We start from the raw sequence: 23,090 nt of genomic DNA, 5'->3' as shown, positions 1-23,090 counted from the left end.
TTAGTGAGAAATTGACTGCAGATTGCTTGGTCAAGCTTTCCCTGTAACAGTTGCCAGATAGGTAGGTAATTTAATCAAGGGTGCACACAGACATAGACACTTGTCCGTCCTGCAAATGTTAAGAGAGAGAGAGAGAGAGAGTGTTTGAGATACAAGGGACTAATGCTAGTGACATTGATATGTGTTTTACACAAGAAAAAGTATTGGATTAGGGATAAAACATATATATTTAGCAGAATCTCATATACCACATTATAAAAGTGAGATTAAAGAGATGATAGAACCCGCTGATGAGGGTCACTTTGATAGGCCTTCGTTGATTTACTGTGTTGTTCCCCCTTACCCACAGTCTGACCCCTAGTAGCCATGATGAGGCATTGCAGTGTTTAAAGCAGTGGTGAAAAGTAACTAAGTACATGACTGAAGTGCCTTGCAATAGTATTCACACCCCTTGGAGTTTTTTTGATGCATGTCAACCTGGAATTGAATTTGCTTTTTATTTGCTTTTTAATGTAATGGACCTATTCAAAATCGTCGGTGAGGTGAAATGAAAAAAAAAAGTTTTTTGAAAGATTTAAAAAAAGTGGTGCTTGCAAATGTATACATCTCATTTGATGTGAATAACCTAAATACAATCTGGTGCAACACATTACCTTCATAAATCAAATAATTAGTTAGATAAAGTCTTATTCAGCTGTTGGTTGGTTGGTCATGACACTTTGGTTGCCAAAAACCGAGAGGGCAATGGTATAAACTGGAGGTTTCAAAACCACAGTCCACAAACCAAAGGGTGACGTCACAGTGACTACTTCCACTTTTCCTTTTACAAATGTTTCTATTTTGTGGAAGCTCCATTACGTAAAATCCAAATAAAAATACTTTTAAATTCCAGGTTGTATAACGCAACAGAATAGGAAAACACCAAGTGTGATGAATACTTTTGCAAGGACGTTTTTCACATGAGTAATTCCATATCCTGCCTTTATACTTCTACCGAGCCACATTTCGGAATGAAATAGTTATAAACGAAATAGATCAAACACTGGTGGGGGCTTTTTCGCAGTATTTAGATTTGTTATACTTAATGTTTAAACACATTTTCATAGGAATAGCTGATAGTCAACAAAACGCTTTAACCTCTCTGTAGCTCTGATGCAGCTCTCTCCATCATACGGCTGTAGGTTGTTGACAATACGTGCTGCAATTTCAGGTTATTTCCGAGAAACCTCCACGTTGTATGTTATTATCTGAACTCAATATTTGTGCAGCAATCGAGATGGAGAGCATTCAAATACCCGAGCCTGTTCCCCGACAGATAACGGTGTGGAAGCTTCTGTCAAACTAATTTGCAGATGCACCTGAAATTTAAGTCCTAAAAAAGATCTACATATTTGTGTCACTGCTTACTGAGTTTTACCCTTTTTTTTAGAGAACAGTGTTGAAGACACATTTCATCAGTCATTGATTAGCTTCCATAATGATTGACTGAGAAGCGTTTTAGTGAAGTCACACACTTAATCCCCCACATCCACGTCAATAATAACATTCATCACTGCATCTCCGCCTCGCAGTTCTTTTCCTACGTTATGAATTCTCCTTCACATCTTTCCTTGATCTCATGGCAATTTCCATGGAGGTTAGGAAAAAGGGGTAAAAAAAAAAAAAGACAAAGGGCGTAATTCCTTTTGTCTATTCAACGCCAGCCCAATCTCAATTGGTTGCCTGGCAACTGGTCCTGGCCAAAAAACGCAATAATATCAGTCTTCTCATCTAACTCTAAGTCCAAAGGTGGATCAGAGCCGGTCAGTTTAATCACTCTATATTCATCGAATGAATATACAAATGTAAATTAAAAGGTAAACTAGGTTATAAAGAAAGAAAATAAATTTGGTTTTAAAAATCAACCGCTTATAGGATCACTATGAGAAGTGTCCATGATCTGTACGCACTCCAATGGTTTCACATTATTTTCTTGATCTACGTGCCAACAATGGTAGGGAACATGGATGTAAACATGCTACATTTAAAATAAAATTATGCAAATTAGAAACAAACACATTGGTTTGACCTCACACAATGGGTTTTGGTGAGCAACACTAAATCTTTGTGTGTGTTTACAAAGGGACATGTATTCCTCTCTGGAGACAACAATGTTTCAGTTTGCTGTTGAAATTGATTGCGACCTCATCGTGTTTATATGCAAAGCAACTCAGCGCAAAAATCAGTAGACAAATCCAGCTTTATTGACAAGAACAGTAGTGCTGATACAAGGCAGGAGCTAGGGGAAAGCTCAAAACAGTGCATAACTCAGATACAAAAAACCATTAAGAGTATCTTTTCACTGGATTTGTAGTCTGGATAATCCCTTTAGTTGTTCCATTAAAAGATGGAATAAAAAGTTTAGTTTAAAAATGGAATAGACTGAAGCCCCCCTGATGACAGCCTAACATGTAAACTGAGAATTTTTTTATTTTTTTAATTTACTTTATATACAGTACAAAACATGCATCCCATGTTATTTCACAACTACCAGTCTTACAATGTACACCGACTGCACAAAATCAAATCAAAATCATAGTAAAAAGAAATAATACACAAACTGTACACATCCGTCACAGACGCTACACGCAAGACATACTTGGCTATCCTATTTCTCCGACACTGAAGAACATCTTTTCAAGCTACCATTAATTTACACACCAAATAGTACTGTCCTCTGAATACTGGGCTATTTTTTTAAAACAGCCTGAGGTAAGCTTTAGCACATGAGACATAGCTCAATTTCAAAGGCTAAAAAGATTTAATAAATTAAAAAGTGACATAATGCCATAAATCTTTGAATATCAACAGCCACAAACAAGACAAAAGAAAGGTTGTTGTTTTTTTTAAAGCCAACGCTGCATGTTGTTCCTTCAATTTTTGTTATAAACAGAAGTGCCAAAGTACTTTTGATCCCTTTAGCTGACCAACTTTCTTTTGATCTAATGACGGACAGGTTCAACCATTAAGTAGTGAAACACAACTTCAACAAATGCAATGATTACAATGACAGAAATAAAAAAGGCAAAAAAAACAACAGAAGGCAAGAAAGAGCAAAAATACCAATTTAGTGTTCCCTTTTCTGCTTCCGGCCAACATCTACCTCGTCCAGCCCGGTGGTCGATCTGGACTGCTGCATTTCTCGAAGCTGAGCGTGAGTGCGAGGCGCCTGCTTCTTGAGCTTTTGCAAGTGAACATCAATGGGGTCGAGATCTGGCTCAACAACAGGGACAGGCAGGTAGCCGCCGTCCCTCGGCAGACACATACACCAGCCGGCACCAGCCAGGTCCAGCTCGGTGTACTCAACATCCTTCTTCTTCAGCTTGAAGTCCACCATGTCGGTCGACTCGCTCATGTCCACCAGCAGGTTCCAGAAGACGCAGCTCAGGATGATGCCCAGCAGCTGCAGGGACACATGAGACATTGTAAATACAAAAGCCTCTCGGGGTTTTGAAAAAATATTTTATTTTTCATCAATCAATGACTTTAGTCCAAGAATTATTAACAGAAAATTAACAGACAGGTAAAACATCTTTTATTCATTTCTCAATTGACTCGGTGACTAATGACAAGAGCAAATACACAGCTTGAATCAGTACGGAACCCTTCTGGTTAAATCATCAGCACAAAAGATGAAACACTACGTCAAAAAATATCTGGTGTGAGGTTACATACAACTCCAAGAGCATTTTGGCATAGAGACATCCAATCACTGAGGTTAAAGTTCTGATAGGGGTCTAAAGTAATACAATATCCCCAATAGCCACACCGCCGTTTGTAGAAAGAAACGTCTATTTACAGTGATGAGAAATCTTAACCAGAGCACATAAGCCACAGCAAGTCAAAGGAATGGAAAGTACTGTCTGCTAACAGTTAGTTTAAGACAAAAAATAAAGGGATTTTTCTCACAGAAAACAGTCGTGTGAGGGCACTTAACTATTTTTGGATAAACTTAATCAGCTACGATTTATTCTGAATCAAAGGTGCTGGAAATAACCAATGGTATTCATTTATGCAGTTGTTTTAGAAGTGTAATTATTGTAATTACTCCTCCCTGAGGATGCTGCAACAAGTCTAAATGTATGGATGGAAATATTATACACTGTAATGTGTAGGAGACAAATTCAAATTCATCAAATTTATAAAAAACTGAGCCACTGAAGCACCTTTTTGAAAACGCAATCAATTCATGTTAAGTATTCTGGCAGTGTCAATCCTTTATTTTCATGCAGCAGAGAAGGCAGTGTTGATGTGAGGAAAATTACAAACCTTCACAGGAAGATGGGAGTTTACAGTTCAGATATCAAGGTTAATTTGAAGAGGTGCATTTGATTGGAAAGAGGGCTTCAAACCACGTTCAGTGTCAGTGAGTCGGCGCTATGAGTTTTAAATTACCTGGGGCAGCCCAATGGCGCAGCAGAGTGCAACAGTTATTCCAATGTTGTCACTCATCCAGAGGTTGACGGCATGGATGCAGCCTCGCACATGGATCAGCTCATGAAGGGTTTCACGCTGATGCACAGACCAGAGGAAGACACAAGAGGAAAGTTTCAGTTCCAAAGTCAAACTAAACAGTCACTACCTCTAAAAACAAAGAGAAGTAGACTAGCATGTTGAGTCAGTGAAGTTCTAACGCTCCAAAGATGTCAAAGATATTTCAATTTCAGCTGTTTGCTGTAAAAACTAGATGCTGGAGGATGGAAAAAAATGACAAATGTGTCAATTAGTATTACAGACTCTGCTTGCAACTCCCTGTTATCTAGAAACAACACACCATGACGTAAACGAATATATTCTTTAAGTGATGTTTTTCAGTCCAAAAAAAAAATAATTCCTCTAAAGAGGGATACAAGTAAATCATAGATGCTAATGTGCATCCTTCTCAAATAAACCTTCTGACTATAAGCTAGCAGAATTTAAATTGTTAATATTGGCTTTATATAATATTTGTATATTCCTTTGCAATCATGAAATACTAGATAACGTATTAAAAACATCAGGGATGCATATTATATTCAATGACTAGATGATTACGTATTGACATCACATATTATTATTGAATGGAGAGAATACCAGAACAGGCTCTGTTTGAAATCACATACTAAACATGCATTATTCATGTAAATTGTATATGTGGTGTGTAAATGAGTGGAAAGCATCCTCCAACTGTTTTACTGAGAAAATAAAAAAAAAGCGGGGACCAGATAGGCCTGTCAAGCTGCCAAGAATTAGTGTCACAGAATGTGATGACGAGGAGTTCAGAAAACTGAAAACTGAATTAAACAAATCATTACGACCGCCTAAAGAGCCTAACAGAAGTGTGTGTGAGCAGCTGCTTCAGGATTCGTTTACTCATCATCTTCCACCTCAGTAGTTACATTTCATATGTGACACTTGTTATTGGATTTTGCATCAATGACTGACTGGATTAGCCCAAAACATGCATTTCCATCTGGTTATTTGATCAATAAAGGGTTTATGATATAAACTAACGATGTATATGATAGTTTCCATGATATTATATTTCATCCATATTGCCCATTCCAACATGTCAAATAAGTATCTCCTTAATTAACCCACTAAGTGCTGCAGCTCTACTATGATGCAAGAAAAATGGGACCCTCACTTTAATTGTGACAGCAGATATTTCCATGGTGGGTATAACGAATAAAGTGGTCTAAAATAAATGTGTTACCTCTGTGTGAGCCACACATCCTGTGTTAGGAGTCATGCTACTTAAAACCAATGTTAAAATGTGTCGACAATAACCTGTTGTTCCTCTTACCTGATGATCCAGAGTCTTGTAACCACATAGAGTGTTGACGACCTCTCCTACCTGTGTAAAGAGTTGAGATTGAGAAAGTCAGAGACGAGACTTTAACTGAGCTAAGATGACAAGAGACAAAACCATGGGGACATAAATGGGAGTAATGCTCCTCAAAAAGGGGTGTTCCTGTCCCCTGGCAGCCAGAGCGTGAACTTAAGGATTTGAAAAATGGCTGCAACCCTGACAGGTAGGGACTGATAACAGTAGAAACCTAGCCAATGTTCAGCTTTCCTAATCAAGGCCTCTATCGCTGTGTGTGTGTGTGTGTGTGTGTGTGTGTGTGTGTGTGTGTGTGTGTGTGTGTGTGTGTGTGTGTGTGTGTGTGTGTGTGTGTGTGTGTGTGAGTGTGTGTGTGTGTGTGTGTGTGAGTGTATTGGATGAATCTGTCATTAGGTTTCTGCAGCACAGCTCCGCTGCTTCCAGAGACAGTATCAGTGTTTTGAGCAGAGGGACAGGAATGATACCGGTCATATCGAGGGTGGAGGTGGCCACAAGGGAGTTAATTTAAAGAGAGAGCTACCCTAAAGGCCATATATGAGATGCTTCTCTTGTACAATAAATGATGCTTTGGGAAAGTAGGAGATTTCACTAACTCAGTACATGCTTTGGGATCTGCCAGCAGGGACAATGATTATTAACCAAGATGGCTGCAACATCACTGATGCTCTAATACCGGATGACATAATATCGATAATTTCTAATTAACGCGCTGAATTGGTTCCTCTGAAATGTGCCCTCATCTTCCAGTAGAAATCCAGTCTGTCTATTTTTAGTCTATTTCTTGCACATTTTCAGTCCAATCATGGCCTTTCAAGCAAACAAACATTCCAGATGGCCGATTACCTGTCTGAAAAGATGTCATGCAAGTGGAAGAAATGTCCCTTATAGTTTTAGTTGATGTTGCGTTTCATTTCAGAAGCATCAACTCCATGAGTTTTCTTAAAAAATACTGTATTCATTTTTTCAAAGTGATTTCACACCCAACTGGTTATGTGCGGTTCAAATCAACTCTGGTGCATTTTCCTGTTTGCTTCGCTGGGAAATTTGTTAATCAAATGTTTGGTTTCCCATGCCCATAATCCATTTTTTATTGGGAAGCACATTGTGACTCCAGAGAATTCAAATAACCACAAGTGGTGCTGTAATGTGCTGCATGACTTACTATCAGTCTCCGGGACTTGATTTTATTTCCCGAAGGGGTTTATGTACTGCTAACGCTGCAAGATGACAGTGGCCAAAATTGTCCAAATAGTAGCGAGTTACCCGTCGGTCCATGTGACGTTATGCTCAATCTCCGTGGTTTATTTATATCGGCTCAGTGTGGCCATGAACAAGACTAGAGCAGAACTAAAAAGGTATGAATTGTTTCTTGATCAACTGTACTGAAATAAATATGATATGAAAAGCAGGAAGTAACAGATGATGCAGATGTTTCACGGCATTTTGTGTGATTTTGTTTGGTGTGTGTGTGTTATGTTGTTTGGTGTGTGCGTGCGCGTGCGCGTGTGCGTGTGTGCGTGTGTGTGTGTGTGTGTGTGTGTGTCCAGCACTCACCTTGTGGCGAACACAACAGGTATATGGAACCCCACAGGCTAATGGACCAGTGCCGTTGCAGAAATGGTACTGGTTGACTCCCCAGTCCTTATACTCATCCCCTCCACAACATGAAAACTGGAAGGCAAAACAGTATTCAGAGAAGGCAATTAGGAACAAAGCATGCTATAAAAACAAAGGCTCATTTAAAATTAAAATGAAAACAAGCTTAAATTCTCTAACATCTCCTAAATTAAAACAACCCGCTGAGTTTCAGCTTTTGGTGTGCAATCCACACTTGTGTTTCACCTCCGAGTTGAGATGGAGATCACTCACCATGTTGCCTTCTTATCCCGCCTCCCAAGACAGACAAAAATATCTCTGTCTAAATCCAAGTCCTACAGCAAACTAAAATACATGTAGATACATCTGCAGTGCAAAACAGGTGCTCATTTGCAGACTGCAGAGTTTCGGACAATCAAATGAAAAGCTATTATTTTTAAGTACTGGGTTTAGGTGTCCAACATGTTGAGACCTTTCCCAGACGATGAAGGACATCTCTATCTTTGTGATTGTCTGACCTCCATTGCACGCTGCCAGGAAACACACTGGCTGTGCAAATAAGACATTTTTACAAGTAGTTAGGAAAAAAGAAAAGAGGACACAAGGCAGGAAGCAGAATTTATTGGCCTCTCTGCTGACGTAGGTGATGAAAAATCCGCAAGTATCCCTCGATACAAAGGCAAACTGTGAGAATAGCAGTTGAAAGACAAGAGACACTTTAGTGAGCTCACAGCCAAAAGGTTAAATGCCCATAACAGACAATTAATTTGTCTCGAAGTTCAACGAAACTGAGCACGTACAGTTTATGCTTCAGCGGCGCCAATACTGATGCCAGTTCTCCCGTTATTGCTCACATAAAATACATCTCAAACTGAGAGAACAATCAATATTTCTAAAATACCCACTATTGCATTATCCTGTTATTCGCTTCATCGATTTAGGAGCTGCAGACTGCCACAAACTACATTTTTGCCAATTTGTTCCCCCCACTATTGTTTGCAATAACTACTGTGTCCATCCAGGTAGCCAAAAACACAACTTTATCTTTTTGCTGCTCGAAAAGATTCCTTTAGATATTTTTAGAAAAGCAAAATGATGTAGAGCGGTCCGTCCTTCTTAAAAAAATTGACCCAGCTACATGAACCATAATAATGAATAATCTCACTGCAGATCGTGTTACTTGTTCGCCGAGTAGAGAAACTGCAAAGACATAACTCGTTTTACTGGATATCTTCAGTATTTCATGAAATGATAATGTGCCAAGAGGATTTGAAGAGTTGACTTCTTTTTCAAATGGGAATCCCGCCAGACTGAAGGTAGACTGACTATTCCCAGTCTCACTGACATTAAGGAATAATACTGAAATGAACAACCATGTCATCTTTTTATGAAATGACCAGTTTGGCTGGATTAAAATGAAGGAAAACAAAGCTGTGTGACCATCTGACTTGTAGAAAAATATCTATCATCATTAAAGCTCTGAATAATGCACAATTCATTATTGTTATCAAGTTGTAGATCGTTTTATCCTATTGTAACAATATAAAAAATGCCATATTTTTGTACAATATCCAACATTCTAATTTGAATCATTATTACTGTCCACAAATATAAGAAGTCTGTCCCCCATGTAAGTGTCCTGTCCAAATAAAATAGCAAACCACCTTTTGCTGCATGTAGTCCAAGATGTTTTTGAAGTCCAGGTCGTCGTAGTAGTGTTTAATTCCTTCTCGTATACTGTTCTGAAACAAGGCAGACGTCTAGATAAAGTGGAGAGGGGCAGAAACAGAGAGGAGAGACGGTGCCTGTCAGACAGTTCAGTGAAGAAGTAGTGACCTCACTTTGGCGAGAGGCCATCAAGAGGCTGATAACAATTGAGAATGTACAGGATGTGTGAGAATGTGACGCTTACCTTGTTTTCAAAGATGAGAGCCGTGGTGAGCCCGATCGCCTGGAGAAGCAGCAGCACACAGAGAACACAGAGGAACTGCGGAAGAAAGAGAACTAAATCATAGAGCATTCAGAGGAAATATTTAGCACCAACGCACCAAGAACACTAATTACAGCCCTAATATATACAAACATTGTTTTCAGCATTTCAATGACACAAAGTATAACATACTGATAAGTTTATCAATATGTCCCGGAGCGATCTGGAAGATTGGTAACTTAAGCTCTTGGGAAACAAGGTGTGCCAAATTTAACAATTCACACCGTTATTTCAGTGTCACATACATATTTATTCAACATTGCACATCTTCTGCTGCTGTGTATGGAATATTTTACCATGTATAGGGAGCATCTTTGGCATAAAATGTATTTCGCTTTTTAATTAAGTTCCATCTCACGACATTTTCAGTTTGACTCTCCATTTGTGTGTCAATTGTGATATTGGATTGGATCAATATTAAAAGACTCTGTATTGGGTTGTTTGATTGATTGCATTATTTATGGCATATTTGCTGACAGGCTTTAAAAATGCTAATAAGACATGCAAATATCAGTGCAACAAGGAACGTAACATCCATGTTTCTCAATGAGTAACATTAACACGAGGGCTTCTGGTATGACACGCTTCATCCTCTTCATCAAAGCATGAGCAGAAACAATACCGACTTCCTTGCTTTATGGTGAATTTCTAATCCTTGTTTCCCGTTCATCCTATTTAGCTAATATATCCCTGCACACTTTTAGCTCTTTCTCTGTTATTGGCAAAACCAACCACTGGGCTTTTGCATTTGAGGTGAGGCGAAAGTGATCACTGATTTAAATGTTTTAGGAGATGCTGCTGTCGGGCAAACTTTGATCACAGTTTGTATTTCTCAATTGTGTGTAATTTGTATATTTACATAAAAATGTACACACATACGTTGACGCATACATTTGAAGGTGGATGTATAACTCCCTATTTTATCTCTCATTACCTCTCTGATTTTGTAACTCAGCTGACAACACAAATTGTATACAATTCTAAAAATGTATATGCTAACCATAAACATTTGAGTTGCACACACACATCATGTAAAATAAACATTAAAAGACATGCGCTCACGGCCACATCCCCTCCTCCTCCTCCTCCTTTATCATCCCTACCATGTGCAGCAGGGTCTTGTTGTCCCTGAGGGATCCAACCATGCCCACCATCGACACGGTGAACATCACCAGGCCCAGCAGGATGAGCACCACGGCAGGGGCCAGGAAAAGGCCCTCCAGGGTTCTATTCTTCTGCCGTTCCACTTCGGCATACACCCCCACACACAGCACACAGAGACCCATCAGCTAGAGGGAGGGAGAGAGGGGGTGCGGGGGGGGGGGTGTTCATGAGATAGAAACCATGACAATCCTCAGTATGAAGAACCAGTAGTGTAGTGCTTTTTGAACTTTAAGCTGATATTAATTCTCATGGACTACGTTTTTTAAGCCTCAAGTTCGACATTTTGTCCGTCATCACCTTTGGTTTTTTAACTCTTTTTTTTTTAAATAACCGGAACAATGAAAAAGACATTAGTAGGCAACCAACATTTTACAATTAACTTGCATGAATTGAAAACACACTGTGAAAGGGATAATGTTCTAAGAGGAAGAGTCTTTTTTGACTCTAAATGGGACCATGATTTACTAACCGAACATCATGCTGTATTGACGAAGACCTGAAACTAGCCATTGAGACCATCAACATATGGTTCCAATGTTTACTGAGCTAATAAGTAAAGTGAAAAGTAGGGTCATTTTCTTATTGACTTATATACAATCAGACTTATTTTTACAAGACGCCCTCTGCTGGTCATTTAGTAGAATACAACTTTAAAAGGCACATCTGCATTGGCTTCCCTTTTAAAAAGGTCCAGCGGTTGTCACCTGATACTACCGTATTTTGACATTGGTTTGACATTCCAGTTTAGAGTAGGGCTATACAAATAAACGTTTTGGGGCACAGGACCACCGCTTTAACCTCTCGCTAGTAAGCAGCACGGATTCATTTCCCATGACCTTAGAGCAGTACATGAGCCCAGCATGGGTTGTGCTCCGACACAAGCAACGGTGATGAGGGCTTGGTTAGCCTCCGTGACATGACTCAAGAAGGGCTCAGCCCTTCTCTGTTCTCAGCTGAGATGCACGGCATAATTATGCCAGTGTAGTGTCTTTCACCTTAATTTAGGGATTACGGTTTGCATTATGCACAATGAATGACCATGCTCTGTTTTTACAGCCAATATTATCCTGGGGTGATTCTTCCACATAATAGTGCTGTAATAGGCAGGGAAGATACATGTATTATACATACAAGTTTGGATGCTTTTGTTCCTAGTACACAAACCCCAAAGTGTGCTGAAGCTGCCCAGAGTGCTCATATCAGGTTGGGTTGGAATTTGAAAGGATGATTAGAGGAACAAAATACTGAAAAATCGCAATAAAATGTGGTGTTTGTTTAAACTCCAAAGTGCAACTGGTGCACAGCTTGCTTACCCAAAGCCTTTACCAATTAAATGTACCAGTACAACAAAAGATAGTATTCAGCTCCAGCAAAATTGAAATATCAAATGGAAAAGTACTTGTCTGGCATAAAAATGCTGAATAATTATTAATTCCACTATTAGATTTATATTACTGATGCATCCATTCTGAAGTATTATTTTGATGTAGTTGATTTAGGTGAAGCTAGCTTTTACTGATTTATATACAATTAGGCAGATTAGTCCAGTGGTTCCTCACCTCTACGCAATGCCAATCCAACAGGTCACCAGATAAATGTGGGGCATTGTGAGGTGATTAAAGGGTCAAGAAAGAAGGAAAACAAAGTTCTGCTCCTCATACTGTATGTATTCATATTTTTTTGGAGACCTTTTGCTGATCTGATTTTTCTTGGGACCTTAAACAGTTGTTTAAACAAAACCATTTGATAAGTTAAGAAGAGGTGGAACTGGAAGCTACCCATAGACATCTGAAACGTGACACGCAGCCCCACTGTTTTTATGTGAGGGATCCAAACCAAAAAGACTGTGGATCACTGGTTTAATCTTTAACATTGTATTGTTTTTTATAAAATAAAATGTTAAATCAGTAAAGTGATTATAGCTGTCAGACAAATGAAGTCGAGTAAAAAGTAAATTGAGTAGAGTAGATGTATAAAGAAGAAGAACATAAACATGCAGGTGGAGAAATATACCAAAAGGACTAACCCCTGAGCAGTTAAGAGTTGCCTTGCTCAAGGGCACCTCGGTAGTACCCAGGCAGTAAGGTTAAATGGAAAAACCTTACCACTGTACACAAGTAAAGAACTTGATTAAATGTACTTAGATCTAGCTGGTCAGTGTGCTGGATCATAGTGTCCCACAGTGAATCACAGCATTACATTAAAATGAGCCTCACCAAGTCTAAGCACGCTGAAAATACAAGTTGACAAATTAGTAAAATGGAAAGTGGTGTTCCATATTCATCTAATGCAAGTGCTACAAAATTAAATGTAACAAACAGAGCTTGCTTTCCTGCCATTGATTTTCAATTGGAAACAGAGGCAATCGGCCTTAAGAGTAGGGTCCCTCTACTTCAACTCCATTTACTGCTCACAACCCTCCATAAAGCATTGGCAGATACATTTGGCTTCAAGCCAACATCCAAAGTCAGCCTTCCTACGTTCACTGCTGCAGTAATGAAGATAAGACTAAGTAGCAGACTTTGCAGAAAGGATTTCGATACCAACCCCCCAAAAAAAGACAAAACCCGGAATTGGTAGCATTATATCAGTCATCCCAGGACATTAGAAGAATAGGATGACTTGCAGCCTGAGGGTTCGTTGGATCGGGTGCCCAAGTCTCCTGAGCAGTGACAGTGTGCAAAGACCCCGGTCTACTGTTTGTTTCACTTAATTTAAGAGGGAAAAATGCACATAAATCAACATGAGCACTTAAATCCATCTGTAAATGTGCCAGATTTAGCCATACAGGCTCATTTTCAGTCCCTGGCATGTTGATGGTATTACAGAAAACATAAAAGATCCATATGCACAGACAAAAAGCACATAAGCACAATTAAAAACACATAGGCAAAACAATGACAAACCACTACTCCAGATTACAACTGCAAGTTTGATTGTCCAGTTACTGTTTTATAGATTACATGAGATGTGATGTTCCTTAGTTATGTCACTGTCAGTAGTGTTCCAGGTGTGAGAAGCCTGATTGGAAAAAGGAGACTGCCCAAAGGTACTTTTTCTATGTGGTAGTCCCCTCTGGTAGTAACTCTTGTTGATGACTTATGATTGTTTTTTTGTTTTTTTTATGATTTCATTGAAAGTGGGTGGGGGGACATTAAGTAGAGTGAGCACTGTTGGCTGGCTTAATGTAATAGCAATAGAAATGCTCCCAATCTCCTATTAGCCCCTTTAAATGGTTAATAGTATATATATATATATATATATATATATATATATATATATATATATATATATATATATATATATATAATATATATATATAATATATATATATATATATATATTATATATATATATATATATATATATATATATATATATATATATATATATATATATATATATATATATATATATATATATATATATATATATATATATATATATATATATATAGAACATTATTCCTCTAATCTTCCTGGAGATAAAGGTGATGTAGTGGTGAGATGGAGGAATAAAACACAGGGTAAGTGGGCCAATGAAGGCTGAGGATGACTCATCTTTACTTTGCAATGACCTGACAAGGTTTGACCAGCAATTTACACGGCTATTGGATCACAAATTTAAAAATTGCACTTAAAGAAATTAAAAAAATAAAACATTGACCAAAGTTTTGGCTATGGGTAGCTAATCGAGCTAGCTGCCACAATTCCTGGTGGTTGGGTGATGGAGAAAATCAAATATCCCTATTTACTCAATAATCATTATGTGGATTTAATGACGAAGCGGAATACATAAGTTGAGAAAATAACACCATTTTACTGTAATACAGCCTTTAAAACCTGGAAAAGACAACACTTATGTCTTATTACAAAATGCAAATTCGTGGACGATATCTAGTGTCAAATCATAATATCAACATAATATATATACATGTATTGCCCAACATGGTGGCATAGAAGAACTCTCCAACCACAACCAAAGTTAACCAAATAAGTTTACTTAGTTTTCTTTGATACATTTGGCGTGTAGGAAATACTGAAATCCGAAAGGCCTGAACACACCTTTGCTTATTTAGCTTTAAATATAGATTTATATATATGTGGATTTGTTTATCAGCCGCAGACTTTTGTTACCATCAAATCAGTGTGGGCAGTGTGTAACCCTATTACCTTAACCTTATTCCATATACACCAGAATACTGTGAACATGCCAGGACAGTAGTATTAAAAATGGGTTTGGAATAATGTTATAATGTACAAATGATCTTTACCAACATGGTTAGGAAGATGACATTTCAAATAGGCAGGCATCATATGTATGAACGGCATTTTCAATAACGTAGTTATTCATATATAATTTACTGACATGACTATGTTTTAATCATAAAATGAACATGGATTATTAATTGAATGAGCAGTAAAAGAGCCTTTCACGTTGCTCCTATTTTCTGTCGGCACAACTATTTACCCACATTGGCGTCCCTTTAAGTGGATACAACGCCCTGCACCACCGTGCTGTTTGCTAGCCACAGATCGCGGAGTATTGTATAAATACCCGATGAAAGATATTTCTGTGTCGGTATCTTGTTTATTAGATTGCCCCAAATCCTTGTTTTGTCAACAGATTCAAATTTGGGCGGATGTTTATCTTGCAAGCTAATCGTTCACCAGCTAGCTAGTATCCAGAGAATTTCAAACCAAATCCCATTAGAAAATACGGAAACTTTATATTGCATTACTAAACAACAAAAACATAATGGTGTTATCAAAATGTATGACTTGCATTCTAATCAATATAGTCTCCTAGTAAATACGGAATGCGCCATCCCAACACTAGGCAATTCATTTAACTACAATTACAGTTTTACCCCGTTTCACACTAACGCTTTAAAGGTGGAAGTTCGACATAATTTTAGGCAAATCCGTGTTTTACATTGAAATTGTCAACCAAAAGGCCGTTATCCTGGTTCCGGGTTGTATGCCGATTTATACAGGAGACCATATAGACTCTGAATATGTCTGCGATTATGTTCCAACACATATATGATGTGCCTGGAGCAGATATTACATTTAAACGCTAGAGCTTTGCATGAGGTTTGGAGAGATGACTCACTGACGCTAGTAGGTGGTTCACGTCGACTACAATTTGCAGACACTGTTGCAGCTCAAACTTACTACGACGTTAATAAATGTACCGCAAACTTACCGAGAAGAGCATGGAGTAGATATTTAAGGTGAATTTGATGAAGTAGTAGAAGTGGTTGGTTTTTCTTAATTCAGAGTAGGACGGCATGGCTGCTGACATCAGTAAAGCTAGCTTGTCAGCTAGCTAACGTTGGTTATCCCTCGTTTAGTTCAGGCAATATCAAAATAATGATAATTACACATCAAATGTTCTTAATGAAATTTAAAAAAGGGTTTTAAGAGAGCTAACTGAATTTGATATAAATAGCAGCCCTCATTTCTCACATACTATTGTTGGTAGCCACTGAAACAAAACCACTTCCGTACGGCCGGGTGCAGGCCACGCTTTGTTTTGACTACATTCTTAAAGGGGCAGTGAACACATCCTCCTTATTTAATTAGATTGAGCTGCTACGGTTAATTTGTGTCATTTGTGTTTAGTTTCAACTATAATACTTGTGACATTTAATTGTGTCAATGTGTATTGCTTATGAAATATTAAAGTTATAACAAGACAAACCAATTAAAACGTTGACAAGCAGACTGCTGTTTGACATTGAGGTCAGAAGTGCTAGATCAGTCCCTGTATCTGCAAAACAGGTGGGTAACTTGTGGACAAAAATCGACCTGTAAAAAAACATTCATCCAAAATAAATACATTTAAAACAGGAGGAAAATATAAAGACCTCACTATAGAAACTGGGTCATACTAGTAACAACATAGTAGTCGTGATACAAGTAATGAAATACTTGTTGAATTACTTTTCTCTTCATGCGAACTGAAAAGTTATTCAAATTAACTTGATAAATGCACATAAGTCAAACTTAAAACCTTTAAATCAAAAACATGTTTTTGAGAAATACACGTAGATAAACTAGTAACTAAGAGCTGTAATGCATTACTTACAGACTCTTATTAGACAGGCTAATCCCTCTTGCTTCAGGTTGCATCAGTTGTTACTGCAACCAGGTTGGATATATTTGGCATGCTTGTGACATTACTGATGCATTCGCAAATTGGTTTACACACTTGCAAAGCTGGCCATGTGTTCAACTAAATGATAATTAGCACAAGTGTTTGAGATTCTAATCTTTAGAAGTTGGTGTGTTTTCTTATTCTGTTGGAATCCATAGTTTCACTTCCTCCTAATTTGAATTTCAATCCTGAAGAAAGGTTCATTTACATAGCTGTGGTGCATAGTGTCAAATTCAGGTGATGTACAACCTCATCTCATGTCTACACTCCAGTGTTTGTGTTGCAGAGAGAAGCATGAGCCATGTCATCGGGGTACATTTGATGAATTACTGAAGTCCTTCAACCAACGTTATCTTTCTGTGTAAACATCCTCACTTATTATTATTATTATTAAAAGTTATTGTTATTACTTATTATGTCTCCTGTCATCTGTTCTGTGGCTGACCCGATAACCTCTGACCTTATAGTGGATTGCTCTGCCGTGATATGGAAAGGTAGTGCTGCTAGGATTGCATCTAGTCCCATGACAAGAATAAGTGGACAAACAAAAAATGAATGATCATGCTCTGCTCTGCAAAATCCATCACCTTCATCTTTCTAAGGGCTTCTCTTACTCACAAACATATTCATTGATCTTTGTTGAAGGAATTGCACTGGGTGGATTTAAATCACCCCTGTGCACATTTTGAGGGCCAGGTTGTCTGCAGCTCATCAAAGAGTCTCACATCTTTCACACATTTAGTTTAAATGTTCAGTGAGTAGCAGGGAAACATTTAGTCTAAGCTACGGAAAGCCAATCAATCGAAAGGTCAGAAATAACATTTGGAATTCAGGAATGTTTCTCATTCCCTCAGAATCATCGGCCAGCCCAGGAGACAGTTGGCATGGACTGAATTGAGTTTAAATTCAGTAACCCAGCTCATTTCTTGTGTTAAGTCATCTGAATCCAGCACTTCCTCTGCCGCCCTCATTTCCACACTCCAAACCACACACACACACACACACACACACACACACACACACACACACACACACACACACACACACACACACACACACACACACACAGCCTTTCGTGAAAATACTTTCACCCAAATTTTATAAGTAATTAATACATGTTAATATTAAAGTATAAGCAGTTATACACTATGATGGATATCAGTGCCTGTAATTTGACAAAACTAGTATATTTTTGCTATTTTATATAGTAGATTAATATATTCCTGTTGCAGACGAATACAAATGTGAGCTGCTCTATAAATCCCTTTCTGGATTGTGTCACTTTTCTGTGAATATGTTTGAAAATATAATATATGTATGGCAATTTATGGCAATTGTGTAAAGACTGTTCATTTATTTATTTGGGCATTCTGGCATTCTGAGTGTTCATAGAGTCATCACTTTTGTTGCATTTCTTTCTTGAATGCCTGTATCGCAGCTCTATCCCAATTAGGGTGAACACAACTAGGCTGCACTGTTAAACAAGGTTCAAGTCGATCTTGTTAGGTTGTCTTTCATTGTGAAATACAGTAATCCTTTAAAAGTGTAGAGGCCAGAGAAGTTGTTTAAAGACCTAAACAACCATGAAGGAAATATGTCCTATAACAGTCCCTCTGCAAGAAAATCTATAGTTAATGTTACTTTTACTAGTTATTATTCTGAAAAGAAAGTGTACGCATGTAACAAGCAGAAATTGATGCGCGAAAATTGACCCTTGCAAAGCTGACACGAGAGGGGTACTTATAATGGGTCATATCTGTCGTGTAGGGCCATAAACCAAGCTTCCCTATAATTTACTGCTCCTATACGGTGGTGATTCCTTTTCACTGTGGCAGCCTGCTGCTATCACCCAATACTCATACAACACTCCTTTCCCATCCCAACACTTGATGAGTCCCAGCAGCAGGCATGAGGGGATGCTCAGTATCAGTGTGAACAAATAAAACAAGTTCATACGTGCTTCTCAGAAATGTGTTATGATGTTGTTTACACACCTGTTGGGGTTGAGGTACATATCACCCCCGCTCTTATTGCATATGATGCAAGCAAGACTTAGTTCCTGCCTTGACCACAAGAAAATGTCAGAGCATGTTCTCAACCTTCGTTAAGTTGTTCATGCAGACTTTCTGCATTCTGTACAATCATTGAATCTTCACTGCAGTGAATAATAAACCAACAAAGACAAGTTCTGTTTTCTTTATTTCAGTTGAACGAGATGTACTCTAAGACGGTTAATAGCAATTTTCACAACATCAGTCCCAGTAGTGATGACAGCTTTTGGAAGATGACAAGAAAATACCTTTTCTTTAACTTAAAAAAAATAGATATAACTTACTAATATTTCTTTCTTTCTGGAAAAGTAGTTTCAGTGCCTGAAGGAGGAGAAACATGGCTCTATCAATTTCAGAAGCCTGGGCACTTGCTGATTGGGCTGGATTATATCATAAGGAGTGAACAAATTTGTCAGTGCAGGGAGCACTCCTGAAGACCTTCTTTGACTCGGTGGTGGCGTCAGCCATCTTTTATGGAGTGGTCTTCTGGAGCAGCAGCATCACGGCGGCTGACAGGAGGAGACTAGACAAGCTGGTAAAGAAGGACAGCAGCTGGATACTGTGGAGGTGGTGGGAGACAGGAGGATGATGGCAAAGCTCTCATCCCTGATGAACCATACCTCCCACCCCCATGCAGGACATGGGGGTGGGAGGCAGCTCTGCACAGCTCCTTGTACTGCAATCACTTTGGTCACTTTAATTACTGGTGCAATATAAATGCATGTTTTAAATACATTGTTTATTCTGTCTGTATATGAAATACTGCTATTGTAGATTATTTACTGTTTTATTACTGTTTATTTACATTACTTGTTTTTTTATTTTACTATGCTGTAATCCAGGACTAATAAAGGATCATCTTATCTTATCTTATGTATAGCCTCATTTAATTATGACTAAGATATTTCAAATGTAGAGGACTCTGTGGATCATTGGGCCTCATGCAGTAATATTTATTACATTTCTTATATATTTTGTCTTAAATGGCGGTCAAGAGAAAAAAAAAACAAGAGAATTCAACTCCAGATGCATCAAACCTCCTTAACCATCTTACCCAGGTGAGCTGAATGATGAGTCCCAGTTTATCATAAATTGAAGACATGTGGCTGATTGTTGAATATGAGCATAGTTGACGCCCCCTAAACACTATGCGGGCAGGTGTTGTGCCGTGTGCAAATAATTGAAGAGATACTGCAAGAGAAGGAAGAATTTCCACAGAGGTTAAATTGAGATACTGCTAAATAATTTTTTGTAAAGTCAATATGTGTTTTTTTTAGATCAGTACTGATGTTACAGAAAAATAAATAATCAAAGAGCAGTATTTAAGCCATTCAGAAGCTGAACACATGCAATATCCTCCAATGTTTTTTATAATTGGGATCCATGGAACAATAGTAGTTATTTAGCACCATTATTAATATTATAAAACAAGAAATAATGAGATTTTTTTAAAACTGTGAATCCCAGAAATAGCTGAACAAATGGAACAAATAGCAGAAACTTGTTTCCTATTTTGTTTCTTGCATGAGGCCCAAATGTCACGTGATGCATGGATGGCAGACATACAGGTTATTGTGACCGACCTGATGTTTTCATGGCTAGAGCTTGGAGTGCATCTGCAGCTGGTAATAGAGTGAAATGAGGAAATATATCTCATCATGAGTGTGAGCTAGAGACTGGTGTCACTCACGTCTTTTGCTTCTCCTTCCAAGCAGTTTAGACTCTACCATGAAGCTCTGACAACTGTGATGGAGAGGACAGTCCAGAGAGGATTGAAGCTTCTCCCAAGATAAAAGCAATGTCCTTGTGCAAGAGGAACAGACTTACCATGAATGGACACCATCTATAATGAAATTATCTTTGGAGGAGAACATTTTTGGGGACATTGTGTTGCTGGTGTACCACCCTGTTAGTTGTATGTGTGTCTCCTGATGGTTTCATTCCCTTCACCTGCCCTCAGCCACTCCCATGTGTGTCCCCTGATTGTTTATGCCCTACACCTGTGTTTCCTCTCTCATATATATATATATATATATATATATATATATATATATATATATATATACAGTATATACTCCCCTGTTTTCCCTTGTCCCATGCCAGATTGTCTTCGTATACCGGTATGTGTGCATCGCCTTCAAGCCTGTGTTGTATCGGTTTCCAGCGTACGTTTTGTTTTCCTTGTGTTTTTACTTTGACGAGTAAAGGACCTTTTTGGATTTTTTCCCCTAACGAGCCTCCTGTTGTGTTTCCTCTGCACTTGAGTCTCTGTCCCACCACATCCGGTCGTGACAGCTGCGGTCATTGGGCAATTGTTGACCTGGGAAGGACATAGATCAGGCATTAAGTGAAAATCAGACATTTGCAGACAATTACAGAAGAGAAGAGAACATGTGTTGACCAGCCAGTTATTCATATTAGAGGATGGAACCACTGTTACAACCCACGACGTGGTGTATAAGCCTCAAGATATATCTATCACACATGTGCAAATTTGTTGTTTTTAACCTTGAGGGTTATAAAGGTTATACATCCTGTGACCTGATTATTAAATTCAAGTGTGTGGGTCCATTTGGGGACCATGAATTCACAGAAACATTCATGGAAATTCAGCTGTTGAAGTTGTCACAGACCAATGTGCTTGTCAAGGGGTAATTCTGACTTGAAAATCGTGTGACATGTCATACCAAGTTGACTAAGAGCTGTTTCTCTGGTTGTGTTGGACAGACAAATGGAGACATGATCTGACCGCAAATCTACCTTTTTAACCATTTAATCACAATACTCAAACATAGCATTGCCTCCTCTTTTTTTCCAGTGAGCCTGAGTCAAGATGGCAACCTACAAAAGGTATATACATGAGGTTCTAGGTACTCTGGCATTAACAAAGGACAAGTCTGCATGAAACGACTTGCCTCCAGTGCAATAGTTACGAAAGCTGTGAAGAGAGAGGCAGAAAATAGTGGAGTGTCAAAGATGTGAATTGCATAATTTTCTGCGCTCTGTGAGTTTGACAAATTATGGCCTCAGTGCATGACAAAGAAAATGTCTGTTCTTTTTCCAATATTTTTCAAAAAGAGCCTTGACAGGGAGCCCTGTGTGGCATTTTCTTTTCTTTTTTCAGTAGTGAATTTACCGTGGCCCTCTCTAACTGTATATCTCTTATAGTTGTTGTGAAAGCTGGTAATGTAGCATCGTCATTCATTTATTCATGGGAACATTGTTCTGGTAATCAGCAGCTTGCCTGGCCAAGATTGGTGTGATATAACCCTGCTTTAAATAAAATAGATAGAGTCTGTTCACACCTGGAAGACACCGGATGTCCAGAGAATTCTATGTTTCGTATTGTTTCTAAAGCAGGCTTAAAGCAATACAGTCATATGATTCCCTTTCAGCTTCACAGCACTCCACATACTCCACAATAACACAACAAAGGGCTGTGAGTTGAGGTCCATTCAACCTTTTGATCTCCAGCCTTTTCATACCTTCAAGAGTCTGGTGGGAAGCCTGGAAGCATCCATCTTAATGAGCTCATTCATTCTCTCACATTGCTCTTCTGGGTATACTCCTGCAAATGCAGCCTCTGAAAAAGGAGCCGGGAACAGGGCTCTGATCAAATATATAAAGCTTGGTATTGTAAACAAAAAAGTTGTCTGCCTGCTGAAATATCCTGGACTGGTCTCTCTTATGAAAAACCTCTGCTGCAGTGTTTATCAATAAAATCTATATGTCACTATTAAACATGTGTTTACACTGAGTTTTATTTGTATTGCTGTTAAAATATGCGAGAAAGCCTTTAAAGTATACATTTAATTACTACAATTCAAAAGCAGCTCATCCCTAAATGCACAGTCCAGACTGAGTCCACAAGAGGGGGCGGTGAGTGGGAGTGTGACACCTCACCGCATTACACACCACATTCAGAAATAAATGGATTCCTTCAATTGTATTTTGAGATTAAATCCATTCAAGCCACTACACAACTACAAATATGATTGTTACAACTTGGCTATTTATATTTGTATTGTTATTAGCACATTATTACGTGCCTGAATTCGTTCATTCTTTCTCTTGCTTGTGTGTGATTTGTTATTGCTTACAACGGAATTATGAGCGAACTTAATCAGATGAGAGGTATTTAGGCATGATTATCCTGTTGGTTTCCCCGTGAGGTCTGAGTCGGATGGAATAAATAACATAATCATAATTACAGAGACTGCCTATTGGACGGCTGCGCAGCGGCTGGCTACATAAAAGTGGC

At 38.4% G+C, this 23,090-nt stretch overlaps 1 protein-coding gene across 1 annotated transcript; it reads right to left on the bottom strand.

Annotated features, from left to right (window-relative positions):
* Positions 1-2,241: 2,241 nt before the first annotated feature.
* LOC306739996 (tetraspanin-15) lies at positions 2,242-15,923 on the bottom strand (the record flags this gene model as incomplete). The annotated part of the gene is made up of 8 exons (XM_079222099.1): positions 2,242-3,442; positions 4,435-4,551; positions 5,825-5,875; positions 7,421-7,537; positions 9,127-9,222; positions 9,375-9,449; positions 10,556-10,741; positions 15,825-15,923. The coding sequence occupies 8 exons, from the start codon at positions 15,921-15,923 to the stop codon at positions 3,107-3,109; spliced, it is 1,077 nt and encodes a 358-aa protein (XP_079078225.1). The 3' UTR covers positions 2,242-3,106.
* Positions 15,924-23,090: the final 7,167 nt, after the last annotated feature.

This window comes from Taurulus bubalis, assembly GCF_910589615.1.
Source record: "Taurulus bubalis genome assembly, chromosome: 8".
Taxonomy (NCBI): domain Eukaryota; kingdom Metazoa; phylum Chordata; class Actinopteri; order Perciformes; family Cottidae; genus Taurulus; species Taurulus bubalis.
This window is presented reverse-complemented; position numbering and strand designations above follow the sequence as displayed.